Here is a 10,179-nt window from a genome sequence, read left to right on the forward strand (position 1 = left end):
ACTGGGCTTTATACAGCGCTGCGTAATATGTTGGCACTTTAAAAAACACTGTGTAATAATAATAATAATAAAGCAGATTTGGTATTGGGAAGATAAAATGATAAAAGTTTTTACAATCTTATTAGAAAATACCAAAAGATCAATGAAATGAAATATCAAGAACTGAACTGACCTATAGACACCTTCACTGAACTATAAAATATGATAATTATTATATAATAATATATTTTTATCAGAATGTTAACTGTATTTAAAAGACAACTCCAACACTTAGGACAAATTCACACCTGCCACATGATTGATGGATTTTGCCCGTACAGGTGGTAGCTGGGGCCAGTGATCAGTACCAATACCTCCTTATGGGGCTGCCACTGGGAGGCGCTACATGTACACCACAACCCCACTGCCAGGGTGATAGTGGTCACCAGTACAAATAGAAAGGTGAATCTATCCAACAGTGAGACAAATAGTGCTACCCAAAATTAAACAAGCTGTATCCAGAGACACATTTAGGACTATATTACCCCATATGCTGCTGGAAAGCCCCATCACTGCAAGGATGACACTGCAAGTCAGTGGAGGGCATAGCAACAGTGAGCCCCTGCATAACTGACATGGGGCCACTGATTTGGTGGGGCCTGGAGCAGTGGCACACTTTGCACTCCCTATGTACATTCAGATGGATCCAGAAACTTTACTTTACAGGGGTAGATAACCCTTTTATTTAAAAAAAGAATTTTTTTTTTTTTTTTTTTTTTTTTAAGTGCAATACCCTATTTTTGAAAAAAATCAAAAAAAAAGGTTCAGCACCGCCCTACTATTTCTCCATCGCCTAGGCAATCAAGAATGAATGGGAGCGCAGCGCCTCCCGGATCCCTACGTCACAAATCCTGGGAGGCACTTGGCTACCCGAGCATCTTGTACATGTGCAGAAGGGGAATAGGGAAAAATATTGCTGATCTCATACATCAGTGACATCAGCAAGCTTTTTCCCAATCTATGTCACCTGATCTCATGCCTGCACCGTGTGAGATCAGGTGACATAGGAAGAATGCAGAAGAAGAGAGGAGATGATGGCGGCACCTGGCACTCCCTTTGTGCCAGGCCAAACACGGATACCAGGACGATGTGGGACCCAATGGAAAAAACCTCCTATAAGACTGATCAGCGGGATTGAAGGTAAGTGTGATTTTATTGTTTTGGATTAGTTTTGGGTTTACTTCCATTTCAAGGTTACCCATCATTCTGGGAGTACAATAGAAACATGCAGGTAAGAGCTGGGCCAGCACTAACTCTAGCAGGAACTGTCAGAACTAGCCAGTTGCAGCTGCCTGTGACTTAGGTAACAGTGTTCTGTGTTCTGTTACCTCCAACTACAATGGGGTAACCTCCGTGCTTGTGTCCTGACACAGGACCTATGGCAGGGGCATTTATACCAGGATAATGTGCATATACCAGGAGCACAGCACTGACCCGGCCATCACAGTACATGAGCAGTACAGTCACACCATGATTCCTCAGCCCACACAGCCTCCTAGTGACATCTGCCCCCTCCCCCTTGCCGTACCTCGCGCTCTCCTTCACTATCACGGTAGCCATGGTGACGAACACCGCGACAGCTCCCCTCAGCCCCTGGTCGCGCCGGTGATGGTTCAACTCAGTGAACAAGTCACGTGACACTTGTGCGGCTTGTCAGCTGACCGACTTCTTCCTATTGTGCTACGGTATCCCACACGTCTCAAAAAGCCAGGTGTGATGGATAGTTGTGCTAGGTTATTTCCTAAGCTCACGCGATTTGGAGCCTCAAGGTCCGTTAGAGGCTGTGAAAGAACAAGATACAAACAGCACGGCTGCGCATGTCCTGCTCTGATACTTCAAGACTGAAACGATGCAATTTTCTATTTGTACACTAGGTGGCAATGTTTGTCTAAGGTTGTCTTATTGGATATCGGTGCGCTCAAACTTCTTATAATGTGAATAAACTAATTCAACAAGTCTATAGGACAGAGGATTCCATATGAAACCTAAAGTGTACCTAAACTCAGAATTTTCACTTTACATAAAAGGGTACACAGCCCTTTTATATAAGGTAAAATTATGGTTTTATTTTGTTTTTTTTTAGGTGTAAAACCCTTTATTTTTTTTTAAAGTGCAGCACTGCCTACTAATTCTTGGAAACTTTGGCGAAAAGTGGGAGCACAGAGCCTCCAGGGGTACCTAAGTCACACATCCTAGGAGGCTATTGGGAGCACCTTCTGCACATGCTCGAGCATCTCAGGTATGCACAGAAGGAGCCTTTTTTCACAAAGAGAAAAATTTGCCGATCTCACTGCACATTTTTTTTTCATCCTACATCACCCGATCTCACGCCATGGTCAGGTGACGTAGGATAGAAAAGACGAAGATGGCGGCGCCCAGAGCGAAGTTTTTAGTATAGTTCCTCTTTAGTTCAGGAAAAAGGTGTTCTCTCTCCCTCTCTCTTCCCTTCTGTCTCTCTCTCCTGTCTCTCCCTCTCTATCTCCCCCTCTGTCTGTCTCCCTCTCTATCTCTCTCTCTCTTTATCTCTCTCTCCCCCTCTGTCTGTCTCTCTCTCTATCTCTCTCTCTCTTTATCTCTCTCTCCCCCTCTGTCTGTATCTCTCTCTGTCTCTCTCTCTCTCTCTCTCTATATATATATTCCTCTCTTTAGAAGTAGTAGTAAGCAAAGCATAAAAAAGGCAATTAGGAAGCTTTTCCATTTGTTGAAACAAGAAGGGCCCAGCTCTTTCTAGTGGACCCCTGTATTTGCTATAAATATAAGCTTAGTGTCCTAAGGAGGCAGGATGTCACCTTGGAGGTTTCGTAGTATGGTTCTGAAAGCAGTTTTAAATTCAACCATTGTTATCCTGAGCAATACACCTTTGATTATATATATATATAAAGAAATTGAACTAACAAAATTAAAAAAGGGGCTTTATATGCTGTGTACAAAAAAATCTAAAATTTTCACACAAGAAAAGCTTGCCATTATTAAAGTTATTTTGGCATTCATCTTCCTCAATTTAATGTTTAGCACTTTAAAAATGTAACCCTTTGTCTATGTTCCCATGTAATAAATATTGAGTTGCACATAAATGATTTGTGGTTTGGCTTTGTTTTAACAAATAGGTGTAACTAATAAAGTGGCCACCATATGTGTGTGACCAGAGAATGTGAAAAAACAATCTGCAAAAGCATCCAATAAAATAGTACTTCTACGTCTTGCCTTTATAAAGGGGATGACGCTATTCCCAAAACACTCCATGTCAGTTTATCTTATAGAACATCAGCAAACAGAGTTAAGATCTGGAATTGGAGTGTTGACCTTTATCTATTATGTTATCGCAGTGTCATAGGTACCATGTTCCACATATGACTGGTGTATGGGTATGTAGTATTTCCTGGTAAATATTTAATAAAAAGCTGACATAACTGATAGTTTACTCATTCTCCACTGTGAAAAGAAATCATTACATTTCTTTGCTGCATTTGGAGATTTTCCCAGACTTCCTTTGTGGTAAAACCATAATATTTAGTTAGCATGCAAGGAAAAATATATCTATCTATAGGAACCTTAGATAGCAGTAAAAAAGAAACAAAGGGTCCTAATCCTTCCCCAACATGTCCAAGATGTTTTGTAGATTGTGGTTTTTATTTTACTGGCTGCTTTCAAAATGAAGATGATAGTGCTGGGCTGAGTTTTTAACTACAGGCAAATGTCTAAAAAATCTCTATAGTAAGGTTCACTGAAATATAAAATATCAATAAAAAAATGAAATTGAATAAACAAACCACACATTTTTATTTACAAATTCACAACTTATCAAGTTATCAATTTCAAATTATTTCTGCTCCTTAGCCTATGAATGACGTAATAACATATAAAAATATAAATTATACTGTACAGAAAAATAAAAAACTTGATAGAAAATTTGAAATTAGTACAAATGTAGAAAACACAAATAGTATAAAACCCTTTCAACATTACACAGGCTGTGACAACAACCCTGGATTCACAACCAAGGATAAAGCACATTCTAATGGAATTAAAGAGGCATCACAACAAAAAAAAAAAAAAAAAAATAACCTTGGGTTAATATAATATTATTATTGAAAAATATATTTCAAGTGTTCACTATCAGAACCTTTAATAAATACTGTCCCTGCCCAGAGTTAGGGGCATGGATATGGATACTTTTTATTGCTGATTTTAATGTTCACTTTGCAGAGTAAATGTTAACTTACTGCATGAGTTAAAGCCGTGTTTCTATAATCATTCAATCGTGCAAGAAAAAATGTTTTTGTTTTGTTTTTTTACCCCTACATGGCTGGGTATGCATTTTTTTATTGAACAAACAAAGTGAACATTCACTTTTATAAAGTGAATAGCCGCTACTTCTTTAGTAAATCGGCCTCCGTGGCTCTTGAATCACTCTATTTTGTAGCCTATGATTGCACTCCATATCTGTCGATGGATGGCACATATATGTTAACAACATATATCCGGTATAAACATGTTCCTCAATTAAAGCTATAAAAATAAATTCCTATAGAATATTCAAGTGAATAATTTACATTATGCATAAAATGTGCTGCTCCATTAGAACTAACAATCAACATTATGCCCAAATATTCCTAAATGACATGTGAAATGGCCACACACACACACACACAAATCCACTATACACCGTCCTTGTTCCAGGAATCCACTACAGCTAATCAGGAACATAAAATGGCAGCTTGCTTATGATATCGCCGGTCTCAGTTTGGATTCTGTCATAGACCCACTTCCTGTTGCAGCGACATTCAGGCCCACACTTGGTGGAACCACATTTTGGGCATGGGTAGAAGCATCCTTGGCAGTCCTCTTCTAGGCAGTCACACAAATCTCGGTTATTGCATAGAAGTTTTCCATGCTTGTCATACTTTTTAACTGCAACCCTATAAAGAAATCACACATAGGTTCAACATTTATATTGTATTATCATTTGATTTTTATATTATATAGTATTATATGTACAGGAGGTATGTACTTCTTGTGGTATGGAATCAGGACCTTATACCATAAACCTAATATATTTATATAAATTCTTCAGTATGCAGATCCATAAGCTGGGAATGTTACTGTAATAAATGAAAAACCCGGTGTTCATCACACATCCCCTATAGGGATTCAGTAGTATAACCACCTTCACTTCGATAGGCAGTTATACCAGAAACAGAAAAAGGTATCCAACCTTTTACCATTATATTCCAAATAAACATTAACAGGACAATACAAAAACTCAGGAACACTACAGGTTAATCATAAATAAATGGGGAAAGTGTTTTTGCCTAGACATAGGCCTGGGTTCAGTGAACATTCTTTGACGTTCCCCAAGCCAGATGTTCCACCCTACTGAAAGCTTTAGGAGACATTCCAATATTGTTCTAGTTGTTAAAAGAATTGTAAGGAAATCTTCACTTTGTGAGGTTTCAGATAATATTTTATGAAGTGAATAGAATCATGAAAAATGGATGAGATTACCTAAAACAGTGACTGAATGTTTTGGAAAGTTCTCATTAGCTGCAGACCAATTCACATTAATTGATCCTAGATACACACAGTGCAATCAATTGTCATGTCATTCTGCAAGCTTAGCATATATAAGCTTAGAAATATGCCAAGATATGAGTACTGTGTAGTAAATCCCAACAGGCAGTGACTATTATACCCACACTTAAATATACCAAGTGCAGAAATCACCAGGATGGCACTGATGGACTTGGCACTATAAATGTCCTTACTTGTTTGTAGAGTAGTACACATTCATCTGGGACATATAAGCTTTCTTCTTTTGTTTCCGAGTTTCAGGATTAAAATCGGCAACTTGAGGTCCAGGATTTTGGAAGGCCAAACATTTCAACTGTCGTTCAATTTGCTGCTAAAAACAATAACAAGATAAATGTATAGCATTTTACCTCCTATGTCTAAACATGTATGTAATATGTAGTTCTCTGATAGTCAAGAGTTGCTCTGATGTCTTCTTTTGTAGCTAGCTAAATGTTGGAGCTGAATTTTGAAAAACTGATGGGTTTATAAATGAGTTTTAATGCTGAATGAAGACCCAAAAAGTCACTACACTAGAATGTATAGGTTTTGACAGTAGTCTCTTCTGCCAAAAAAAAAACTTTTCCCTGACTTTTTTGTTTTTGTTTTTCTTTGTGCATAGCACAGCACAATACAATTTAGAGGCTAGCTATATATGTAGGCCCACAATGAAGATCTCACCAATGGAATCCCCACAGAAATATGAAGCTAGTGGTTTATTTTTCATACTAATGTCCACTAATAACTGAAATCGGTATGGAATTTACAGTATCTCAAAGTCATACCAACTGCTTCTGAGCTCTGGGTGAATCTTCCTTAGGAGTTTCAGTTTCCATTTCTTCTCGATTCTCACTCTTTTTCCCAGAGTTGGACTTTAAAGATTTCTCACTCATTTCTTTGCTTAGAAATCTGTAAAATACAAAACAAGCTCTATCTAATTGTTAAAAGTATTGGATTGCAATGGGCCCGATTTATTAAAGCTCCCTAAAGCTAGAAAGGATACACTTTTATCGGTGAACCTGGATGATTCCACAAGCCTGGAATGGATTTCCAAAAAGTAATTTGCTACTTGTTAAATATATTTTCAATCTTGGACCAGACCTATTCCAGGTTTGCTGGTTCACTGATCAAAGTGTATCTTCTCCAGTCTTGGAGAGCTTTAATAAATCAGGCCCAATATGTGCAGCACAACAGGCATTATCCAGTACATATGTATATGGCACGCTTTATAACAAGTTATATACCACACTACAGTAGATACAAAGTGTAACATTGCAGTTTGATTCACATTCAAATATTATACATTTTATATCATAAAATTATAAACTTGAATCAGTTTTACACATACAGTTCTTTTTTGTTTTTGTTTACAAATGCATTCTAACAACAGTCAGTTAATTTTTGTTTTACAAAAATATATTCAGGACAGTGCTCAGGACAGATCTTGAAGCTTGAGTGCACAACTGAAATGCTGTAGGACAGAATGGTAAAGTGTATGTAAAGCCAAAAATTCTTTATGGCCAGAGTGGGAACGGTTTAAACCCTTTTCACTTTTTAACGACCTTTTTTGGGGAAATGTCCTTTTATTTCCTATCCTGGAGATGCAATGGGCAGTGAGAGGAATCTACAAAGTAAAGGGAATTCCCCTCAGTTTTCTCCAGAGAAGGTGTCCTCACTGGAAGATTAAATTTCTTCTTTTGTCCAAATGACAATTCTAAATGCTTGAATTTCCCATTACCTTCCATCTCCACATCAGGGTTAAATTCCCCCAGAGGAGCATAGACAGCTAAAATCCTGATTGGGGGTTCCAAACTTTCCCTATACACTATATTCCCTATAATTCTGACTTTGCTTACTGCCGTATATTATATGCTAAAATCAGGTCTAAAGATTAAAAAAAAAGTAAAACGCCAGTAATTACAGTGGTGACATTACCTTTTTAGCAGGTGTTTCTTCCCCAAACACTTTCTACGCCTCTTATTTGTCAGTGACTTAGCACTTTTCTCATAGCATGCATGTTCTACACTTTTCACTGATAAGGGAGGTCATGTCTGTCAATCTCCGCCTTGTGTACTCACAAAAGTGAAAGTCAGATAATGACTTTTATTTTGTGTACACTATGAAGTATAAGTGGTATTCATGTTCATTGTTCCTCCTTCAAATTCTTTTGTATTAAATTTGTATTCAAATTCTTATGTTCTATATCTTTGCTGGAAACAATCTAACAGCTTCCTTGTAGATGTTCCTTGTCAAATTATTCCTTTTTTTTCTGGTCAAATTACCAATCCGTTCAATACTTACATGTTTTGCAAATCATCAGTTAATAGTATTGCAGTTCAGTAAACCTACACTCTGTAAAATTCAAGGCTTTCCATGGCTGATTTCCTTTGGAAAATGCCAATTGCTTGTCCCAGATCAGCCCGACAGCCAGGCAACTAAAATTTTCAATATTAGAGGCCAGCAATGGCAGCTTGCATGTTTTTCTCAGGTTTCTTTAAAAGTGTATGTATACCCAAATTAAATTACATTTATTTAGCTTGTGTATCATAATCAACTTCAATTATTTTAGTATATCCCGGTCCTGCTGATCTGCAGCCATTTGTAAGCACTGAAATGATGGCTACATGATGGCGACAATAGTGGACCATGTATATACAATGTGTTCTTCAATAGCCACTTGTTGTCTCAATTATCATGACAACACAATTGGAAGACATGAACAGAGTGTTGTCACTGTGTAATAAGATTTCTGAACAGGGGCCTTCATGGCTGCATCACTTCATACTATTTCAAGGAAAGCTGTAAAAAGCTGAATAAAGCTGAAATTACATTATTTGTTAACGCATAAGTGCATAAGCCACATCTAATAGTATAGTGTGTATTTAAAATAAAAACTCTAACCTAAGACCCCTGGAATGTTGACAATTACCATAGGAGGAGGATTGGCACCCATATGTTCTAGTTCTCATGTATTAGTACCTTTAAAATCCTGCTTTTTTGTCGCTTTATCTATACAGGGATTGTATGTTTTCAAATGCATAAACAACAAATTTCTGGGTTGTATGATACTCACCATTGTCAAGCCCAAAAGACAAGTGTCATTTGTTGGAATGGAGAAGTTTTGTAAAGTGTGAACTGTTATTTATTTTTACTACGAAATTGAAGGTTTTGCCTAAAATGATTATGCATAAAGTACACTTATCTGTTTCCATTAAGTGCATAAAAAAAACTAAATTGATACCCTACTGTCCCGGTACAGAGATCTGGCCAGGGTGAGAATTATAAACAATGGCGAGGGCCACCTTCTCCCAACCTTCTAGTTTTTTTTGTGGTATACAGGAGGTCACATCACTTTTATTTAAAATTGTAGATGTGGATTGGAGGGGCACTAGGCTGCTGCTCAGATCTTTGTACTCATATGTTGCTAGGGGGTTTAATTTAGTTTTCTGATGTACTTTGTTGGGTAACAGATAAACACATTTACATGTGTATCTACATTATACAATATGACAGTTGCTGCTCCATCAGTTGTCCCCGAGTGGACTAGATTGCACTCAGTACAGGAACATTTTACTGACACCTTACAGCAGGATTTTAAAAATAAGTCACACAGCTAAAGATGAAAATTTCTCTACTTGAGTTAATGTTTTTTAGTTGATCCTTACTATGAGTAACAATTCTCTGTTCCATGCTGTTAATGTGTATTCTAGCATGTGCATAAGTAGTTGTCAATAAACAGTTCTTAAGGAACCCTCTGCTTCTCCTGATCTTCTAACTCCAAAACTCACCATAGGTAGGTTAGGTTTAATAAAAAGTTAGAATAATTTAGGCCTTAAATTGTATATAAACCCTAACAATTATTTTTTCCAATTTCTTTCCTGTTGCTGCCTTCTCTTATGTTTCATTAGTCTGTTATCAATACCATTGGAAGCATTTGTTTTGGAAGCAATATTATGTGCTTATCTATTTAAAAATGAATAGCTGTCCTGCGCTCTTTGTCTATGCTTTCTCATAGAAACACATTCCCATAAACATATTTTTGACCACAAGACAATTACTCCCCATGCTGTGTATAGAAAGGCATTTGGGGTGGTTGAGTTGTTTAGTAAAGAGTGTTGTCAACCCACAATAAAAAATTAGTAGCTGAGTGTATTTGTAGCACATGAACAGGTATTTGTAGAATATATATATATTTAGTAATCAATATGTGTAACAGAGAAATGTGCAGGTATTGCAGAGATGTACTGCATATGTGTTTTTGTAAAATCCTTACCAAATCTATCTCTCTAATGAAGTCAATAATTGAATTCTTATCTGGACAATGATTATATTGACCTATACATTAAGTATAGTAAATACCAACATTAATTAAATCATCTTAAACTTTTAATCTTGAACGTTCATATTAATACAGTATAGTGTATATTGTAAATTATATTGTGTACTGTAACAGTATAACTGTATAATGATTCTATGAGCATGTAGATATCATTTTTGTCCAATAGATGGCGCCATTATACTTTGTAGTAATAGCTATTTGCACAGCCCATTTAGAAATAACTTTTGATCATT

The 10,179-nt window shown here is 36.9% G+C and overlaps 2 protein-coding genes across 3 annotated transcripts in view; both read right to left on the bottom strand.

Moving 5' to 3' along the window:
• Nucleotides 1-1,865, bottom strand: part of COMMD10 (COMM domain containing 10) — a gene marked incomplete in the record, with an annotated part of 165,968 nt that extends 164,103 nt beyond the window's left edge. Inside the window, 1 exon segment of the mRNA XM_072416061.1 lies at nucleotides 1,568-1,865. Coding sequence (XP_072272162.1) covers nucleotides 1,568-1,599 — 32 coding nt within the window.
• A 1,935-nt stretch (nucleotides 1,866-3,800) lies between these two features.
• ARL14EPL (ARF like GTPase 14 effector protein like) lies at nucleotides 3,801-7,600 on the bottom strand. 2 transcript variants are annotated; one of them, XM_072413790.1, is made up of 4 exons: nucleotides 7,543-7,600; nucleotides 6,393-6,516; nucleotides 5,805-5,938; nucleotides 3,801-4,958 (listed from the first exon to the last, which is right to left on the bottom strand). In XM_072413790.1, the coding sequence occupies exons 2-4, from the start codon at nucleotides 6,498-6,500 to the stop codon at nucleotides 4,733-4,735; spliced, it is 468 nt and encodes a 155-aa protein (XP_072269891.1). In that variant the 5' UTR covers nucleotides 6,501-6,516; nucleotides 7,543-7,600; the 3' UTR covers nucleotides 3,801-4,732. The 2 variants fall into 2 exon arrangements, with proteins under 2 accessions (XP_072269891.1, XP_072269890.1); XM_072413789.1 differs by having other exon boundaries at nucleotides 5,805-5,941.
• Nucleotides 7,601-10,179: the final 2,579 nt, after the last annotated feature.

This window comes from Pyxicephalus adspersus, chromosome 6 (assembly GCF_032062135.1).
Source record: "Pyxicephalus adspersus chromosome 6, UCB_Pads_2.0, whole genome shotgun sequence".
Taxonomy (NCBI): Eukaryota; Metazoa; Chordata; class Amphibia; order Anura; family Pyxicephalidae; genus Pyxicephalus; species Pyxicephalus adspersus.